Source organism: Lutjanus erythropterus, chromosome 5 (genome assembly GCF_056507025.1).
Source record: "Lutjanus erythropterus isolate fLutEry1 chromosome 5, fLutEry1.hap2, whole genome shotgun sequence".
Taxonomy (NCBI): Eukaryota; Metazoa; Chordata; class Actinopteri; order Lutjaniformes; family Lutjanidae; genus Lutjanus; species Lutjanus erythropterus.
In genome coordinates this window covers 37,111,013-37,133,113 of record NC_139321.1, presented here as the reverse complement: position 1 = coordinate 37,133,113, position 22,101 = coordinate 37,111,013, and the positions used below count along the sequence as shown (strand labels likewise).

The following is a 22,101-nucleotide window of genomic DNA, read 5'->3' as shown; positions in this document are numbered from 1 at the left end:
TTGCAATTCTTTCATCAGTGGGCCATAGGCTTAATCCTGTTGTTACCTCATTCTGCATTGACATTTATTTCAAAGAAAACTACTTTGAATAGATTAGATCCAAACAGATTTCATTTTCTTGTCTCCGTCAAGGATTTAAACAGTAAACTGCAGCTGACTGCATCCCTCCGTGCCAGCATTGTGCACTACTTCGTTAGCTGTGTTAAAATTGAAAAGTCTTTGTGCTGCTGCCACCAAGATGAATATCTGACACTCTGCTCGAGTTTATGTGCAGGCATTTAACTGGGAACAGGAAGCAGAAGTGGGACAGCGCAATAAACACAGTAATGGGGGTTAATTTCACATTTGTCTCCAAGAAGCATGTGCCTCTTAAAATTTTACTGTCCGCCAATGATGTTTACAGACTTGAACATCATCAGGTGGCCAGTAGAGTCGATAAACCAGCCACATTTTGAAGGTATAACCCTGCTTCTTATTCTCGGCTGGTGTTTTGTGTGGCCCTTGATGGCAGATTTGTGGAAATGATGTCAACATAGAGTGTAAATAAGCTTCTGGTTGCTGTACCAACAGAAGTTATTGCCTCTTCCTGATAAAATGAAGAAAAAATTATTTGTTGTTATATGCTCTGCTAACTACAAGATGGACCTTTTCTCATTTTTAGGATGACTGGCACAGATGTACAGCATTCAGGTTTTCTCTAACTATGCTGCTCACCCGATATCTGGTGTATGTTATGGTAGTTTTGCCTGCATTGGAAAGGAAATGACAAGTATGACTTGCAACAAAGATGCTCAACTGAATCTGACATCTTGCAGTTAAATGTTTTGCATCTTAAGCAGTTGATTACAAATACGTCTGTAATATGTGACTGTTACCAGAGATAACCGTATTTCCACTGTAATGGGGAAAGTAGGCCGTCTGCTGCGGTGGATGCAGTCTGTCTAGTAAAAGTGTGTGTGTGTGTGTGGATAGCTGGTATCCTGAGATGACCCTGAATGCAGCAGCCTCAGTGCAGAGCTGAACTGAACTGAACTCAGAGTTATCTTTTATGTTTTATCTCATATTGCCTCTAGTGTTATCCCTCCAGCCATTCAGCAGTGGTTCAACAACAGTAGCACCGCTGCTGCAGAGGACAGAGCCTGAACAAATGTCATTTCAAAAGCAAAGATTTGCAGTCTGAATGTCTGAAGCTATTTTATTTTGGCTTTTACATATTGGTAATGAATGCAGATGTGGCAGCTACTTGCTGAAATCCCAATTGAAGCTAATTTTCTTTGGACAAAATATGAAAATCTGAACACAGTGCAAGCCAGACTATCTCCACATGTGGTCTGACAGATCTGATCACATTGCGGTCATGTAGCTTTGACTTTGCATCAACATAGTCCTACCTTAACAGATTTTATGCAGATCACATCTTAATACCAAGTGCAAATGGGTTGTTAGGGTGATATTATGATCCAGATCTGAAAACTAAATAGACGTGGTCTCACCTGGTATGAAAAAAATTATCTGTATCTGGACACTTTATCCAAACAAGAAGAAATATCATGTTAATGCAAGATCTGCATGACCGGTTCTGGAGGTGGTCTGGCTCACGTTGTGCTCAGATCTTAGGTAGGTGTAAACACAATCTGTACATGACATAACATTGATACAGATATTTGTTTTTAGCTAGCAAAAAATGTAGAGACGAGCAAGCGAGAAGGCTGAAAGAGACCCCCCCCCTCTCTAATTACTGGTTTTACGTCTGTTCTGTGCCGTGAAAGCACCAAAAGATTCTTCCTTCATAAGGACTGTGTAAAAAAATGAAAGCAATATTAGTGGGAAATGAATGATGGACAGTAAAGGGCCACCCACGCCAAGACAATAACTATAAAAATATGGTTTTAAAAGCATTCTAACTTAAGTGGATGGTGGAATCCACACCACAACAATGAAGTTGCGGTCTGGAACTAGAAAAAAAAAAATAACTGTGTGTGATGGTTTGTGTTTCAGTAACAGAGGAGACACATTGGGACAAACTGACACAATATTATTTACACACGCAAAAAAAAGAATGACTTGTATGCATTATGTTTGCCAAATTTGCATGAGGGAACAAATAATTAAGAATTTGTCGTAGACAGCATTTAACAATGTTTCCCCTCACTGAACAACTCTTCCTAAAAGGAGCCAGGGGCAGATTTGTCACCACCTCAGATTACTCACAACTCAGTAGGGCTGCATGATATGCTAAAAGATAATTTTTGCATTACAGTCTTCATTTTTACTGAAAAACTCATGATGATGTGACATTTGTTTGGGTCGGTACCAAACAAACACGTTTTGTAACATCTGGAGAACAGGTTTTTAGACCAGGGCATCTATGCAGCACTACAAAACCTCATTTTAATGCTGTTTTCTCATACTTTTTTCCTTTTTCAAACAAAACTGCAATGTGGTTCTGGCTGTGCAATTAGGATATTGCACTTGGCTGCATTGCAGTTTTGATAATATTGCGATTAATTGTGCGGCCCCACTCACAAACAGATGTTGCTCTGGAGAACTGAGATTTGATCTCAATGACAATATCGGCAATGCATTAAAAATCCCAGGTGTAAACACAGAGGCAAGATTGGATTGTTTATTATTCAGATAAAGTAACCAGATGCTGATCCTATTTTAAAGGGATAGTTCACCCACAAATGAAAATTCAGCCATTATCTACACACCCTCCTGCTGATTGAGGGTTGTGTTTATTTTGGTAGCCTGCAAAACACTGCTGGACTTTAGGAGACTTGAATTACACCAGACAAGTAGTATGGAGGCAATTTTTTGTTTTTATTCTGTTGTTTCATTTTACATTTGAAAACTGGTCACCATTCACTTCCATTGTTCAGGAGATTCTGCAACGCTGTTTTCCTGTGAAACTCCAGCAGTGTTTTGTGGACTAAAAAATGAAGCCCAACCTTCATTCTGCATTTTATTTCTGGGTGAACTATCCCTTTAAGTTGATTACCTCTTGGTTACTGTTTCAAGTGGATTTCTTGAATATGTTAATCCCAAATGATGATTTAGCAACAGCTGTTGCTGGTGTTAACAGCAAAAGTGGTTTTATAAAGAAGTCCACTGATATTTTGTCTTTTCCCTTCAGTCTGTGAGCAGCTGTGATCTGACTTTATTTCAGAGCAAAATGCCACATAATCAATGGTTCTAGCTTGTCTAAAGTGATGCTTTTCTGACTGTTTCAGACTGATGGTTGAATAAAACAAGCAGTTTGAATATGTCACCCTCGGCCACAGGCATATAAAAAACATTTTCTGATGTTTTACAGACAAAACAATCTAACAAAATCTGTAGTGGAGTCTATATTGAATGACATAATCAGTAGTTGCAACCCCTGCAGGTTAAAATTACACATTAGACGATCAGTGTTGTTCCAACTTTGTGTCAACAGTTCCATTAAGCTTCATTAAGAGAGGCTTTTCCCGGTTTGGTGTGGCCTGACCTCAACCCCGTCAGACATCTTTGGGATGAACTGGAAAACCAAATCTGAGCCAGACCTCATCATCACCAAATATCACCTCACTAATGGAGTAAATCCCTGCAGCAGCCAGGTCCAACATCTGGTAGAAAGACTGAAAGTAGAGGAGTGGAGGCTGTTGCAGTAGCATGTAAAGGCCCGTGACACATATAACAACCTCATGGGTGTCAAGGTTGGTTGTCCACACACTCTTGGCTATAATATGTAGGTCATCTGCCCTTGATGCTACATTGGCATGTTTTTCAAGCTCAAATACCTGCTTGATAGCAGTAACATCTGTCATTTTATACACACAACCCTAAACATTTTGGGCTTGTTTTTAACACAGATGGTTTATGTTCTCACGGTTGTCTTGCAAACCAGAGTTTGTTTCTAATGTGCCTCGGTGTGAACATGACCTCAACTCAGCCTCACCAAGCTCAAATGAAACATTACATCACTGAGGAGTCGCTGGGCGTCATGTGACGATAACATCTGTGTGAAGCTCACCAGCGCGTGACGACTCTCTAATAGGCGGCGGTACAGTGTGTGTCCTCAGCAGCCCTCACCACATTTCATCTCTGTCGACTAACTGGGCTAATTTCACAGTCTGATGAGCAGACAGAGGCAGGCTGGCAGACTTAAGCGTTGTCACCGGAGACTTTAAAGGCTAGATTTTAAACTGTACGTGTGCTTGGAGGAGGATGAAACGGAGGTGGGTGTTCTGCCTGGCATTCCCTCTCCCATCGTGACTGGAGTGGTTGGACTCCTACAATTAAGCAATGAATCACACACGGTGATGGCAGCACGAGTCACTGCTGCCTGGCTGGAGGACAGAAATCTGTTGCCCTCTGTGGAGGACGACTACAACTTTCAGGAACACTGTACAGTGTTAACCATGTGTGGTAAAGTGGTCATGCTTTATTTTTGTTTGATCCCTCCTGCCAAACTGTGGCATTTGGCTTGTCAATCAAACAGCGTGGGTGGTACAGTGAAGCGTTTATTCCTCTGAGTTTCCAATGCAGTTTGACTCACTGTAGGTAGCTTTCTTTTCTTTGGTTGCTCAGTGAAAACAAACCAAATTTAGAGCTTTTGATTAAAGGAACAATCCAACATGTTGGGAATGTTCTTGTCAACTTTCTTGCTGAGAATTAGGTGAGAGGACCGATCACTTCATGTCTGTGTGGAAAATGGAAAATACGGAGACATGTTCTTGCTTGTTATACGACTAAAGATGCTCAACAGTCCATGGTCTCCGTTGTGGTAATTTGCACTTCATAATGCGCCACACATTTTCAGTGGGAGACAAGTCTGGTTTGGCACGCGGGTCAGTCTGGTACCTGAACATTTTACTACGGAACCACGCTGTTGTGACATATGCAGAATGTGTTTTGGCATTGTCTTGTTGAAACAAGCATGGATATCTCTGAAAAAGATGGCAGCATATGTGGCTCTAACACAACTTTCACTGTCTTTTGTTGCCCTTATCCCAACTTTTTTGAAATGTGTTCTAAGCATCAAATTCAGAATGAGTGTGTATGTAGATCAGAGATGGATAGATAGATAATCAGTTTTAACAGTAAATGTCTTGTCTTTGCACTGCATCCAGTTGAATACACGTCATAGTATTTGCAAATTGTTGCATTCTGTTTTTATTAAGTTTTACACAATATCTCGATATTTTCAGAATTGGGATTGTAAAAAAAACAAAAACATGATGACTTGAAAAAATGCAATAATAAATCTGCTGTATACAGCTTTTTTTCCATTTAATTTGAAGTGCTGCTGCTTTCCTTCTTAAATGAAATGAAATAAAAGTAGCCAGCCATGACCTAAGCATGTGCAAAAACTTGGCAAGAATTGGCCATGAATACTTGAATTATATTATTTTATTCCATTTGTCCAAAAACTGAAATGTAAAAATGGCAATTACTATTGTATGGGTTATTATATAACATAAGATTTCTTGGCCAAGACCAGTAATGTCTTGGAGTCACTGTTTTTTCTGCCAACTGCTCTCAGCCAAGAAATAGTCCAGTACACAACCCTTGTGTGACAGTTTCACTTCTGTTTTGCTACTGATGAAACAGATTAGATGTAATGTTTTAATTGGTGAGCTTTGGAAGTGCTGATGGGAAGATTCTGCACAGGGCCAGGCCGGCTGTTTCTCCTTGTTTCCAGCTGTATTGATTTTTGCGTCTCAGCTCCGGGAAAGAAAACAAATACACACGTTAACTCCATCTTGAAAGCTGAACTTGCCAAAGCCTCCGGGTAAATAGTTTCTGGATAATTCTAAGCCTAAGTTTTCTGATTTTAATGACACCAGTGAGATTTCAGAATGAATCTTCTCAACAGGTTTGTCACTTTTTTATTCTTTCTCTGTTACAGGCTCCAATGAGAGGCTCTCCATGATGAGGAGCTAACACTGTTGGCCACACAACCGCAGGAAGAGACGTGGCTGCTGCACCATCCACAGTCGACGCATGGCGGTATTAGGGGTAAGAACCTCACTCTTGTTTTTTTGTCGGTACTGAAAACACTGACCGGTCTCAAAAACACATGGAAAATGATACCTACAATTTTAGACATTAAATGGACATAGTTTAATACAAGTATTTTGTGTTGCACTTCCCCTAGAAGTAAAATAGCAGTGAATTCCCTAATGACGCTGCAGCTTACCAACATTTAAAAAAAAATTTATTTAATGCCATTATATTTTGTGATGATTAGTGTTGAAGCACTACTTCTTTTGTAGATTATTAATAATCAGTGCTTTAGTAAAGTGATTCTTCAAGTAGTGCTCAGTGCGCCATCATCAATCTAAAAAAAAAGCTCACAGTTGGACACTGGAGCTTCTTGTCCATCTGTAGAGACAATGATTATAGCATCTCTGTTCGTCAAGTGTCTTTGTCTTCTTCGTATTCATCTTAGTGTCCAGACGCTTTCACCTCTTCAGCAGTCAGTGAGGATCTCAAATCAGGTTTGAGCCTCTAAATGATGGATGTCAGCTGTCTTGGTGTTTAACCCACCAGGCACAACCAGCCATTATCTGAGTTATAGCTGGCTGTAATTTCACATCTGATGATTTGGACTGTCTGCTCTTGCAGTCTGCCAGTCAGTCAGCCTGATCAGTCAGTTACTGTGCGTTTACGCCTCACTGAATTTTATCCTGTTTTTAAAGTCTGTTGGTGAGCTGCTGCAGTTGGCAATCTAGCAATTATGCTAATAAAGTCAGTTTTACAGGAACAATATGTAACAACTGGGTGTCCAGAAATGATGATTAAATAGGTTAAATTCTATGTCTATGGATGAAACTGGTTGTTGCCCGCTGCTCCCTCCTCCCCAGACTTCAGGAAGCTCAGGCAGGTTGCAGGAACACTACAGAAGCTCAAGCCGAGTGCAACATTGTAATCTGACAATACCAAGCGATGACGAGTCCTCCACTGTAAGCTGATGAGCTGTTAGTAACTGTCAGTTGTCTGTTGATGTAAAGGTAAGCCATTGTCCTGAAAACAAAAGCCCACTGCTCCGAAAATACACACTCTGGCTGCCTCCTGCCTGCCAGACTCCATTAACATGTCGCTCAATTTAACTCTTAAAAACATCTGCTCCTTCCAAAAGATTATTAATGATTTCTTATGACTCATAAACAGACTCTTACTCATTCGGCAAACATTCTGCACTAATTTAAACTCTAATTAATGTGAAACGGGCAAATAATAACATGTTATGGACAAGAATAGAAATTTCAGTAGAGGTCACCACGGCTGGAGCATTAATGTGTTAGAGAGTACTGCTCTGATAACATGTCATGGTCATTTTGAGATTTATTAAAGTAAATATATTACAGATTTCTCCTTTACATGTTGCATATGTTCACCTTTTTAAAGGTAAATGAATCAAAATTGGAAAGGTAATTATTTTGTAGCAGAAGTAAAGAAGCTGGACAAAAAAAAATGTTGGGTCAAGAGTGGATTTCTTTTTAAAATTGTGTTTATTGGTTTTCAGATAAGTAAGTTTAACAGATATGTTACATTTATGAGTTTTACAAATTCAGCAAGAGGGATAAAAAATGAATAAATGATTGACAAAGGTCAAAAAACAAAAACACGCAAGAAAGAAGGGGTGGATTAAGATGCTTAAGAATGCAGTGTGAGAGGATTCATTGATACAGTATATCCAATAAATTAGGTCTGCAAATAACGATTATTGTCAAGTAATCAGTCGATCATTTTCTTGATTAATCAATTAATAGTTGTTTGCTACTAAAATGTCAGAAAATCTTGAAAAATGTTGATCATTGTTCCCCAAAATGTTTTGTTTTTCCCACAATCCAAAGATATTCAATTTACTGTCAGAGAGCAGTGAAGACACCAGAAAATATTCACATTTAAAGGTATAATCTGCTAAATTTTCCTAAATAAAACAAGGTATAGAGTCAAATTACATCACAATCCCTTTTAATTATCACTTATGACCCACTTGAAGAGTTTGGTTGGGGGCCGTATCTGCAGAGACCCTGCAACTCTGCCTGTATTTCTTCTTTTTTTCCTTATTATTTTGCTGGGACGTTTCACCAACCCAAAGTGTTGGTCTTTAACATCCTAATACTTTTAGGACCAGCTCCGACACGTCCCACTGACTCCACCTTTCAAGAAGCTGGAATCAGAGAATTTTTACTTTTTTTTTTTAAATAAAAATACTCAAACTGATCATTTGATTATCAAAGTAGTTGATGATTCATTTAGTAACTGATGAACCATTGCATCTCTGCAATAAATAAATAAAACGATAGCAATGACTAGAAGACTGAGAGTTGCATGAGAGGAGATTTAAAGCTTAGACGCAGTGTAGACCCAGACCATGTAGGGATGCCACATTTTCTTAAATTTATCGGTAGAGCCACAAAGTATTCATTCAAATGTTTCTAGTTTAAAGTTCTGTTTGTTAACCACAAAATATAACTGGGCAGCAGTGGGATTTTCCAGTGAAGGTGAGCCAGTCTGCTTGCTAATATGTTAAAGCGCTGATTTGACGGACAGTGGAGACAGAAGCTGTCAGGTTCAGAGACGGTGGTGTTGACAAAAACATCAAATATAATGTTTGGTTTGACTCAAAGATAACTTTAATGTAAGTGACTCAGGGAAAGGCCCGGTGCAGAGCTCCGGCAGTCAGACCACGAGTGGAAGCCGACAGCCCAACAGTCTCCACGGGGTGTTTCTCTGTGCTGAGCTGATACCAGAGGGCTGTCTAGTTTCATCAAAAGAAAACTTCTTTTAAAAATGCGGCTTAGAAATTCCCTTTGAGTTTGCTATTTTAAAAGTTATCCCTGCTGGTGATGAATAGATCCACAGAATAAAATATTCTGTCAGTTAGCCTGTGCACATCAATTTAGTTTTGATTGTAAGAGCTAAAATAAAATCAGTTACCGTTCATCGATTGACATGACACATGTAGAGGATTTATGCTTTCATATTAACTTACTCCATTCACTCCAAGGTCAGGTGGGATAAAATGAGAATTATTTCTATTACTTCAGGAAGATTGATTTTCTTTTTCCAGATAGAAGCATGTAGTGGTTTAGTTTTTACTGCACCTCTACTCTGTTCAAAAGTTCAAAAGTTCAGTTGAAGTAATATGTCTATAGTTTTCTCACTATTGCTGCTAGGTTGGCTGAAAGCTAAGTGGTGGAAATTCTATTGTTACACTGTTTCTGAGAGATAAGACTGTATCCACATCTTTTAACAACAACCCACACTAACATAAGATAAAAACAGTGTGCTAGATCTACTGAATTTTTATTAAATTTATAGATATTCAGCTGAAAAATAAAATAGAAATTCAGTCATATTTTTCCCAAAAAACACATAGAGGAGGGCATGTATTTTTTAAAACCTCTACTAGTGTCCACATGTCATTCTGTGACATCAGACAGCACTGTTTCCCCTAAGCTGACTGCACCAGTGCACAAAATGTGAGAATTATCTCGTTTTGTCTACTTTATATCATCTAAACTTCAATATCACATTAGTATCTGTTTATTCAGATGTTATCAGCTACCTCCTTGTAAATAACCTGCAAAATGTGAAGAATCTGCACAATGCGCATAACCATTCATCTATTTTAAAGCTGCTGTCGCTGCTGTTTGTCTGGTTCTATATTGATTTATGTATTTTTTCTGATGCATGGAAAAAAAGTCATTAATAATTTCATTGTACCCGAGTATAAATGACAATAAAGAACCTTCTGATATTTTAGGCATTTTAGACTCTTGGTCAGACAAACAAATAATATGAAGACATTGATGGAGCCCAGAAACTAATATACTGTAATGAAACATTATCAGACAAATCAAAAATCAAACTAAATACATCTATAAATAAAACTGTTAGTTTATAATGTAAAATAGTGTAAAAAGAAATATGAGGCTTTTCCTTAAAGCTCTAATTGATAATTTTGTTTCCTTTACCACCAACTAGTTAACCAGCAATTAAAATTACATTTAACTTTTTTTACTCCTTCATTCCTATTAATCAGATCTTCAAACATATTTAATCGATTATCTATTTCCACTACACAATATTTCTCATTTTCCTCTTTACATTTCATCACACTGTGTGTGTGTGTGTGTGTGTGTGTGTGTGTGTGTGTGTGTGTGTGTGTGTGTGTGTGTGTGTGTGTGTGTGTGTGTGTGTGTGTGTGTGTGTGTGTGTGTGTGTGTGTTTGTGCAAGCTTCACTGAAAAAAACTGATAGCAAAACACATCAAACAGCAGCCATTTCATCAAGTGTCCTCACTGAACTTTTATGATAAACTTACACCAGCCACTGCAGTTAATATTAACATCCATATACTTAGTTTATTGTTATAGCACTTACAGTAACCTAACAAGTCACATTATCTTCACCTCCTCTTCTTCTTCTCTCCTCTGTTTCGCTGCTCCATGTTGTGTATGCAGTAGGGATACACCCAAATACAAATTCGGTATCCACTCACTATTATTATTTTTTCCAAAATGTAATGCAGCAACATTCAAGGACTTTTCTCACTGTACTTAGCCCCAGCCTTATGGGGCTGTTAACTCCAGGCTAAGAAAGCTTTCACACTGGCACAGTCCTGGAATATTCCTGCTCCAGAGCAGGGCCAGCCCTCAGTTTGTGGGGTTATCCCCCAAAAATTGACCAAACCCAGGGCCAGAAAGTGTGTAACAGGGCTAAACGAAAGGAGAAGTCAGGGCACATTCCAAAATGTTCACATCAGTTGGTGTATAGACATGTAACCAGGGCCAGAAGAGGTGCAGCATGAATCATTTAGCCCCGGGTACTAAGTTAGCCTGTGGTTAACTTTTAGCCCACGTTAAAGATAGCCCAGGGCTAATAATATGCTGTGTAAAAAGCCTTTCAGAGTACTACATTTTATTTTTATCTAAGTGCATTTTTACACAAGTATTTAATTTTGATATTATAATATCAAAGAAATATCAAGAAACGTTAACACAGAATCATTGAAGCATATTTTATTTATCTTTTCTGTAAAGGGTTCCTATTTCCAATGCAAAACACAATCTTTTGATTTATAAAGTCCTGTCCTCAGTGGAACAGCGAGAGCAAAGGAGAGGTAAAGACCCTCACATTGTGCTGACCTGAAACAGTGCTCATAAATAACATAAATTACATAGTCAGATTTTTTTTTAAAGTCGATGGTAGGGGGAGCACTGGACGGAGAGGGAGGCCTTGTGTAGCCTGGGAGGCAAAACCCAGGGAGGTGGGATTTTGATGACCTGTTCCTAGTGGAAATTACACACCAGGTTGACAGTGTCATTTTCACCATTTCTTTTATTATTTTTCAGTCATTGGTGGACTTGTGGTCTGCTTATGAGTCGGTCAAATTAAAGTAGCATGAATATTTCAAGGTGTGTGCATTTAACTATGTTGAGTTTTTGTTGAGGCCACTTTTGGGGCACTGTGTGATAAATCAGGGTGTGTAAATCATTAGTAAAATAAAATCTCATTGACAGTAATTGAACTGAGGACACACAGAGACAAATCTGCCCCAGCTGAGAATCGTGTTTACTCAGCTCTGTGAGAACAGAGAGGACTCCCACTGACTTGTTGATGATGTTACACACAGCATGAAACCACACACTAGTCACTCAGTTACTCAACACACTTTGCTTCTGTATTACAAATCACTGCTTACGACATTGTTCTCATGCGAATGTTTTAAAGCATGAATTAGCAGCTGTGAGCCCCCCGTCTCTGCCTGTCTCACTGTGATCGTGCAGGTACATGTTGAAGTGAAGACTCGGTGCAGTACAGGGGATCTTAGTTCACTCACTGTCTTCGCTGGGGTTTAAAATTAGCTATAAGCAGAGCAATTTCTGCCAGTGAGATGTCTGTCTGAAGTGTTACAGTGAGCCGATACCTGACAGTGTCTCTCTGACTACAGTAACATCACAGAGGTGTTGGAAAAGTACCATCAAACAGGCTGCTCGTGCTGCACAAAACTCTTAAAAGTTTTCTTTAAAAAGAAACATAAAGAAGATGAAACACAGGAGATACAGTAACTGTGTTGGACAGGAAAGAAGAGTGATTGCTGACTAACTCCTTGGGTACAATAAAACGAGGCGTAGAAAACATCCAGGCCCAGCTAGCTGACATAAAATACTGCAGTGATTTCCAGCAAAGTGTTCCATGTTGTGGCAATGGGAATATTACTGGTGGTCATGTACTGGCAGTGGCTTTTATTTAATGGTTTTAGTGGTGAATCATCTCCTGAAACTGGCTTATCTTCCTGTACCGAGAAACATTATTCTAGGTATTTGGAGGGATTGGATTAGTACTGCCTGCTGTGTGCATTTGAACGCTATTGCAGTGGTTTTCAAACTGGGATCTAGGGACTTTTAGTGGGTTGAGTGGGTTGTATGGGGTTTTTTTGAAAACTGGAACAACAAGAGACAGAATAGGGTTGGTGATAATGATTGTGATTTATAGTGAGCCTAGTCTGGGAACCCCTGCTCTGTCTTTATAAGGAAATTCCTTTTTTTCAGATATAATATAATGATAATAATAATAATAATAATAATAATAATAATAATAATAATAATAATAATAATAATAATAATGATGATGATAGCAGATGCAGCACACAGCAGATTTGATAGAATTGTAGTTTATCTTTAAATAAAATAGCTCACATGCAAAGGTGAAATGCAAAAACTTCAAGAAGTACATTTATTCCATGTGCACAATAAGACAACTGTTTGTTGATAATAATATTTCAGATGAAATGCGTGTGACAGTGTCAGAAATAAACCTTGAAATGACACTGGAATTAATAATATCCGAAGTGCAGCCACAAGGACAATGCAGTGCATTTAGCCTGTGCTAGTTAACTGTGCATACGTGTATTAAAGGAATTGGATTTGTGATGATATTTCTGTTGCAAAAATGAAACAAAACTTGTAAGCTAATGGTATACTTGCATCCTGCTGTGCATTGGTTATAATGTTAATAATATCCACAGTGCAGACACAACAAGAAATGCATTCACATGTCTTCATTTAAAAATAAAAAAATACTACAATGCTTGAAGGGGTTTAATGATTGATCACACAAATGTGAAACTCACTCAAATGTTAGAAATAATGCAACAAACAGACTCATGCACACAATCACACTGTAGCAGCAGCAACTTAAGGACAACGGACACTCAGTTGAGGACAGTTAGAGATGACTGATGATTTGAAAGAGGAGTGAAAGTAGCCACCTTTTCCAATGTGGAATGACTATGACATAACAGAGGGGGTGGTCTGTGTCACCAGCTATCAGCCGCCTCTTGAGCTCACCCCCAGGGCAGATTAGCACCCATTCACGCCTCAACTCATGTGACCCCTAATGACCCACGTGATGACTGTTTGGGTCAACAACTTGCAAGTTGTTAACATCCATTTACACTTTGACTTGGGTGACCCCAACGACCGCGGAGGGAGTCGACTTGCATGACACTCAAGGTGTTACCGACCCCACCAGAGGTTAAGTACCTGGAACTCCCCACTTGTCAGCTAGAACTGAAGAAGCCTCTCAGATGAGAGGTGAAACACCTTCAAGCAGCAACTATAATGAAATAAGTTTGGAAATGTCGCATTGCATCAGAAGGTACAGATATCAACCATTGCCTTTTCATGCCAGGTGGCGTACACTGACATTTTTACATTTCATTTCATGTTTAGATTTCAAATCTATGCTAAATGTTAACCAACTGAGTTAGTGTCTTATGTGTTGTAAGAAATCATCATTTAGAGGGAGTAGATGTTCATAATATGTTCAATAATCAAATTGAGCATTTAATTAAAGGAGTTTGGTAGGCAGAAGGCAGGAAGTCACTCAACTTCAACTCTGGAATGTGTGTTTTTAGAGCGGCATGCTTTTTTCAGGATAGCAAACTTAACTTTACATTGACAGACAGTTGACAGTTATAAACAGCTGATCAATGTGCAATGTTTGTTGCTTGTTATTGTCAAACTATAATGTAGCACTCATCTTCTGCTCCTGCGGTGTGCCTGAGCGTCCTTGAGTCTGAGGAGGAGGGGGCGGGGGGAAATGGCTTGATGCATCTAAAGGCTAAAGGCTCCAACTTACTATGTACACTGCTGTGCTCATTCTTGGACATGCAGTTGTTATAAATTGCTGCTGCTTTTGCTCGTCTTGCCTACTCAAGGCACCTGTTGGAATGAAATTACAGTTGTGAAGTTGCATTTGCTAATGATCTGACTGGGCCATCGATCACATTATATGTGCTTGTTTCTTGTACAAAAGAAGAACTTAACCATAATGGATTTTCTTGTTATGAAGGCTGAATTAAGCTCAGCGGGAGTTTAAAACCATGAAGGATTCAAGAGTTCTTTTATATCTCTTCTGTCCATGTTGTTGTCTGCTCTCTTTGCCACTCTTTGTTTTCAGAAACATGTTCAACTTCCTTTATTTGTGCACCTGTGATTTTATGCATCTTACACATCAGCTATTTATTAATAGTCGTAGAGCAGAACACAATGAGTGAGCAGGAAGTGGCACTAAGTTTTGCCCACAGACAAGTGGGACTGATAAGTGGACCTAAAACCTCTTGGTGAAGAATCGGCTCCATACCTGCAGGAGAGCCTGCCTCCCAGTTTAAGTAACAGGCTGAAGCTGAGAGCTTTCAGGGTTTCTTCCAAAAAGAACGTCAGAAAAGACACGAGACAGCTTACTGACTAAAAATAATTGAATAAAGAAGGTGTATGCTTAATCTTTCAAAGTGGCTCTTGATTAGTGTTTTTCAGTATATGAGAGCATATATGAGAGGGTTTTTAATTCTTTTATTTTTGTTTGCAGAGTTCAACACAGACTTTTAAAAGCTGTTACAAGCTGGAAACTAGCATCAGTCTTTTGGTTGCTGAAACCAAAAATTTTAGCTTTTAGTCACCGTTATAACTTGAGTTATTAACACACTCTGCAGTTGTGTCAGTTTAGTAATGAAAATGTTAGATAAATGAATGTTTAAAAGCTTTATTACAGTGACCGAACATTGACAATTGGTGTTTTATCTGATACTCAACAAAAATTGAATATTTCTAAAATATTTTCTGGGCTTGTCGTGCCTTTATTTTGTTAATATAGATGAAGATAGACAGGAGGGGCAGCAACCAGCCATGTTAGCTCACTGGAAAGCCTCAGCTGGAACACAACATTAACTAGTATCATTGGTAACACCTGTGTTTACTCCACTAGTTCATGTCAGTATGGCTGCTGTGAAAAAGTTCTATTGGTTGCCAGTGGCAACTGTTACTATTTAGCCTTGGTTTGCTTGTTGGTAGCCTCATGTTTTCAGTAAAAGTAGCAGTTTGCTGTTAAAAAAATACTTTGAGACTAAAGACATCACAATATTGATGTTTTAATAGGTAAATAACTAGTATTTTAATATTGTAATTGTCACTGAAATATACTTGTACATGCAGAGTCACTGCTGTTTATTTAAGTCAGTTTGTGTGAGTTCAGTTTTAATCTTTAATTTTGTTTTGTTGTTCTTCTGCAGAACCCCGACATGCTGACGAGGAAGATAAAGCTCTGTCACATCAATGCCCACATCACATGTCGTCTGTGTGAGGGCTACCTGATCGACGCCACCACCGTCACAGAGTGCTTACACACCTGTAGGTCCCTCCTCACACACTTACATCACTCTCTTTTCCTGACTTTAAAATGTGCTCACTGTTTCAGTTCTGCTGCTCGTCTCTTGGTTTTGTTCCTGTTTTTCTGTGCCGCTGTTAGCTCTGTTCTTGTTTTTGTTTCATCAGTCTCTCTTGTTTATTTGACGAACCGGCTGTGTCCGTCTCCAGGGATTTTTCTTGGCTCAAAAGGTGATGCCTTCAGGATTCGTCCCCAATGGGAAGACTCTTGGAGGCAGAGTGATACCTCTGTGATCCATGCAGCTCTTTTTCTCAATACATTTGACTTCCAGCACTGCCTGCAGCTTGTAGATTGCCTGACATCTGCTGTGGACTTCAGTTTCTGAACCCACAATTTTATATTTCCCTTCATCTTTATTTTGCACAATCCTGCCCATAAAACAGTCTACTTTCATGGTTAATATGAATGTCATTGTATAAAACTGGGAGTCAGTGCCTTTAAACCTGAAGTGAACACACACACACACTCTGAGAATCAGAGAAAATGAGATACTTGTCACCGCCAGGTAATCTGCACATTTATTAGCCCCCATAAGAAGGTGAGAGGATGTCATCTCTCATTCCCACAGTGGTACATCATTAGCAGGTGTTTTCAATAAAGTAGGATAACACCGTCTGTTTATATCTTCAGTTACAGTCATTAGACTGTCTGGTCAAAGCCTCGGTTATCAGTCTACATAAAACTTCACAGAGCAATGAGGATTTCCCCACTTACCCGGGGCATGTAAAATGCCACGCTGGGCAAGGAAATCTGGCAACTCACTTGCCTGATTGGACAAGTGTTACAAAATAATCAAACTATTTAACTATTTCAATAACTAATCATTAAAGTGATTTTTAAAGCAACATGGCAGTAAATGCTGTTATAGCCTCTTAAATATGAAGATTTCCTGCTTTTCTTCATTAATTATCATAATAAACTGAATATTAAAACAAGACTTTCAAAAACATCCCCTTGGACTTAGAAAATAATGAATTCCCCAGAATTGCCCCAGATTAAACGTGACAATTAATGTTAGTCTTCGCTATTATTTAATAACTGCTAATTAAAGTTAATTTGTACAGGGGCAAGTAAAAATTGTTTTTGGGCAAGTAGATTTCTGACCCACTTGTCCAAACATTTAACCCTATGGTTGTATGGAGTATTTATTTTTTTAGTTCTCCCAAAGATACACTTGCTTTCCCTAGGTTACATCCTCAAATAACTTTTGAGTTCATGCCTTTCAGTGCCTTTCAACATGATGGATTTAATAAAATGTGTTAACTGTTACTCAAATGTCCTCAACAGGGCAAAAAAAACCAAACATCATTTTTCAGTCCAGTTTAATCAGTCTGTTGTTGATTTGCTGTCATGATTTATCCAGTGTCATTAGTCAGCTTTCTGTATGTTAATGAGCTCAGTCTCAGCAAAGTAAACTTTAATAATTAGCTGTAACAGTTACTTCCATATAAATTCACGAGACAAGAACATGACCATTAGGAGTACTGTAGTTGTTTTATTTTATGTCAAGACTTTTTAACAGCTCATTTGGACTGTATTTTATTTGGATTTCTAAAGCTCTGAAAGCGTCTTTTTTTGACATTTCTTTACTTTCTTTAATTTTGTCAAAGTTACATATTTTTACCCAAAATGTACAACTTTTTTTATTTTCTTTGTCCAAATAAATGGACTGAAGTAAAGTACCTCAAAATTATATAGTATTGGAGTAAATGTACTTAGTTACATTCCACTACTGTCCCCTCATTTATGCAAATTGGGAGGACAGAAGATTAAAGAACCCTCTCAATATAATGTAGTCCACTACCTCAGTAGTAAATATACAATTGACAAGGGCTGCAAGAAATGATAGTTTTCATTGTTGATTAATCTGTCCATTATTTTCTCAATTAATCGATCAGTTGTTTGTTCCATAAAATGTCCAACCCTAACCCTAACCCGTTTACTGTCATAAAGGAGTCATGAAACCAGAAAATATTCACATTTAAGAAGCTGAAATCAGAGATTTTGGACATTTTTCCAATTAAAAAATTACACAAAGTGATTAATCAATTATCAAAATAGTTGGCGGTTAATTTAACAGTTGCTTATAATCAATTAATTATTTCAGAGCTATAATTGACTTTATACATGTCCAACAATGTCTCCAAAAACATCTCCATCAAACTTTGTAAAGGTAGAATAAATGGCAGAGCTGTTGTATTTGGACTGCACTAGACTGTGAAACCTGATGAAGTAGCTGCTGAGTGAATATCTGGTATTTATCCAGATTTGTGTTTACACTGAAACGTGTTAGAGAGGTCAGTAAACAAAAACAGTAAAATTGACATGTAGCAGATTGTTGTGAACATTATGTACAGTTGTGTTGTTTGCTTTATAGTGCATGAAAACAGTGTGCGCTGATGTCGAAATAAAAAATACCCTCTGTTCCCTGTGATAAACAATCTCTAATCATACAGCACAGGCTGTGAAGATCATAACACATCGGTAATGAATGAATTTGAGCTAAATGTGTTTATTAAATGTTATAAAGAAAAAAACAAATCAACATTCTTCAAAGGCAAAGATAAAATCAAATGAAACTCCGACTGTGTGTCTCGGTTGTAGCAGTCCAAAACTAAAAATGGAAAGACCTAAAAAGACCTCATGGGCCTGTTTCCTAAATGAAACATTTAATTAACATTGTTTGGAATATGAATATAATTAACAATTAAAGGTGTTTTAATGGAGTAGGGAAGTTGAATCAGCAGCCAATTTAATTGTGCATTGTGATTAGGGAGGAAGTCATTGAAGCCTGTTCAACTGTTGGACTCCTTCTAAAGTCATTCTGTCGTGTCCAATCATCTTTAAATATGACTGAATTAAGAAAACGCTGTGCAGCACATTCAAAAACAGAAGTTACAAAGTGGTCTACAGGGGGGAGAAAAGAAAAAGAGGAAATAAACTATTAAGACATGACAAGAACACAGACCCCAAAATATAAAGGTTCAGCATCAAGAAAATAAAAGTGCCTCAGATTTTCCTTGACATGTTGTGGAACAGCAACAAGGTGGTTGAAGTGATTAAAACATGGATGACCTCAAGGGTTAAAGAAAGGGCACATTTACATTTTTTTCTAATGCCTTGGACACACTACATCACTTTGAAAGTTGTTTGATCGCTGTACACTTCATACTGAATGAAATGAAACCGAAACTGTTGCGGCTTGCAGACAACAAGAGGAATCCCTGATGAGTCTGTCTGGTTTCCAAACTACATTTTGTCATAAAAATTCCAAAATACTAAAGCATTAGTGTGCTGTATTGCAGCTGCTGGAGGTGGAGCTCATTTGAACTACTTTATAACTACTTTTTTGTTAAATGGGTCCCTGACCTGTCCTTGACACGACCAGACACTAGGCCTGCTTGACATCTGTGAGGCATTGGCAAGCTCTCAATGAGCTCAAGATTGCGTCTTTGAACAGTTGACACATAGTGATCCAGTGTTGAATGCTGAGCACTGAGCAAATGTAGATTTGCTTCTGATCCAGGGGCTTTTGTTGCTGATTTAAAAATAGGGAGTAAACAATCTTGAAATCGATATATTGGCCCTTATTCAATATACAGGTTAATAATATATGGAATATAGAATATATACACAAATACATTTTTTGTCCTGATCCTTCAGAAGTGTTCACACTTGTGAGAAATATAAATGGAAGGTCAGGGCAATAAAAGGATGGCAGTTTATTTTGGCAAATGTCACATCATCAATAGCAATGAGAAAGTAGTTTGATAAAGTGTTCGATAGTTTGACTTGAACGCACTGAATGCAAACCGCAATGAAAGCATGAAATGAAAATCCCTCGCCTCATACACAGCTTGTTGTACCCTCTGATAATGTAGCGTGCAGCGATTATTATTGATCAGTTAATCAGTCTGCAAATATCAATCTTCACTGTTGTGATTCTCTTCAGCTATATCTCCTAGGCCTATGTAATGTAGACAAGATATTTTACAGTTTACCAATAAACTCTATTGTTCAAAATTATGTCAAGGCACTAAAACAGTGAACTTTAACCATTATTTAATAAATATGATTGACTATGAATAAAAAAGAAACAACAAATATGTATATATTTAACCTGAATTGGGAAAAAGGATCAAATAGACAGAAAAAGCTGTCTATAAAGCTACTGCATTATTTTTAAAAAGAGAAAAGTTTTCATGTTGCATATTTAACAGCAGATACCGATATAAACTGATAGGTACGCCAGTATCAGGCTGATAATATTGATCGACTGATAAAATCAGAGCTAAACTCCAGTAATGTGAACTATTTTGATAATCCATTAATCGGTTTAAGTAATTTTTCAAGAAAAAAAGTCAAAATTCTCTGATTTCAGCTTCAGTTTCTTTACTCCTCTATGTCAGTGTGAGTAAAACAAGACATTTGAGGACATCATCTCAGGCTTTGGGAAACATTTTACACCATTTTCCATCATTTTAAAGCAAACAACTATTAATCGATTAATCAAGAAAATAATCAACCAGTTAGTCAACTATGAGAATCATTAGTTGCAGGTCTAATTGCGAGTGATGCAGAAGACACCTTGTGCAGCCGGAGCACCTGGTCTGAGACCCATGTGTAGAAATCTGATTGAATCACATTTCAAACCACCTTCAAATTGCAAAAAATGATTTCATGTGAGGTTCTTTTTAGATCTCAACCAATATATTGGTCATCTGATATTATTGGCCCAATATTAGCCTATCACTTTTTTTTTAGTCTGTGCCCAGAGTTAATTTTTTCTAACTAAATTCTTTCTTTCTAAAATAGATCTGGATATGCAAAGGGAAAAAATGTGGCAGGGAGTCTAATGAAGGCCTCAGAGTTTTTTGTTTTCCATTGAATTCATATTTACATAATTAAGTTTGAGCAACTGCACAACAATTTCAGGGACAAAAACCCCAGTTTTTTACTGTTGTGTATAAAAAAATAAATAAAATTTGCTTTGTAAATTGCAGCTGCAGACCATCTGAGGGCTTTTGGCACTTTCCACTGCTCTTGCAAAACAAGTTTTAAGGCGTAGCTTCCTCTCAGATTTCTCACCAATCTCGCCCAGCGCTTCCTGCACAACCAGTGAGGCCTTGTGTATTTTTCAGCCTCAGTAGTTCTAAAACCATCACAAGCCTGATCAGGTTGTGCTGAAGCAGCTTCGCAGAGCCCCTTTAGATGAAGCTCTCTGCATCACGCTGTATGTTGGCTGTGTGTTTTCCTGCCTGCCAGCGTGAAACGGAAGCAGCGCGACCTTGAATCGGCTGTTTTGTAAGTCCTGGGGGGGTCACTGAGTCGACAAACCTGATTGCCTCATCTGCAGCCTTAAGTGCCCTTTAATGCTCACATGAGATCTGGGCAGAGCTCACAGCATTGTTCTACTAACATCAAGACAGATGCTGGTGGTTTGACAAGCACCAAGTTCATATTTTGCAGTCCTTGTTGTGAAATCATAATTATCTGGTGCTTTAAAATAATTACAGGCGTCTGTGGATTTTGAGCTTGAAGGCATTCTCTCCCCCACCGTGTTTGGAGCTGTTTAATCGAACTCGACACATTTATTCCTGGTACAGTGTGTTTGGGTTGGTGTGAACAATCTAATCAAACTGGGGTGTGGACCAGTCAGCCGCTCTCTGGTTCGCCTGTTAGAGTTTAAAGGGACAGTTCAAAAATCAAGAATGCAGATTTCTCTCCTGGCCTGTAGTGCTGTTTATCCTCCTAGATTTTTTTGTTGTGAGTTCTGCAGATCTCAGCGCTCAACTTTTGAAAAATTGAAAGCCAGTCTCTCTTTCTAAAAATCATGACGTGGTTACTCAAGATAATCCACAGGCTTTGTTGAGAGCAGTGTCATGTTGGAACTACTTTCTTTCTGCAGTAGAATCTACAAGAACTGCTCTTGAATCTACTGGAACTACTTTCTTTTCAATGAGAGAGAAAGCAGTTCTTACATTAAACTGATCACAACAAGGTCTGTGGATTATAACAGGTCATGATTTTTGGAAAGAGAAACATCTCTACAATGGATATCTCAAAAAGTCTGCAATTCACACTGATCAATAAATAGCACTAGAGGCTGTGTTTTTGATTTTGGGGTGAATTGTTTCTTTTAATGTGTGAAAGCTGTTTTATTTATTCAGGGTTCTTATGGATTCTGAAAATCCTTGAAAGGCCTTGAATTTTAAGTTGGAGTTTTCATGCTTTGAAAAGTGCTTGAAACTGTAACCACATTCCTTCCATAACACATCACTACCTGACTGAATAGTTTGCTTGTTAGATACAGAAATAAAACAAATCAGAGAGCCTAACTGCTGTTGCCTTTTTGCACAACATGAAGAAGACT

At 38.2% G+C, this 22,101-nt stretch overlaps 1 protein-coding gene across 1 annotated transcript in view; it reads left to right on the top strand.

Moving 5' to 3' along the window:
- Positions 1-22,101, top strand: part of pcgf3 (polycomb group ring finger 3) — a 96,004-nt gene that overhangs the window by 36,743 nt on the left and 37,160 nt on the right. Inside the window, exons 2-3 of the mRNA XM_084719774.1 lie at positions 5,894-6,003; positions 15,574-15,691. Coding sequence (XP_084575900.1) covers positions 5,989-6,003; positions 15,574-15,691 — 133 coding nt within the window. The 5' untranslated portion in view covers positions 5,894-5,988. The remainder of the gene's footprint in view (positions 1-5,893; positions 6,004-15,573; positions 15,692-22,101) is intronic.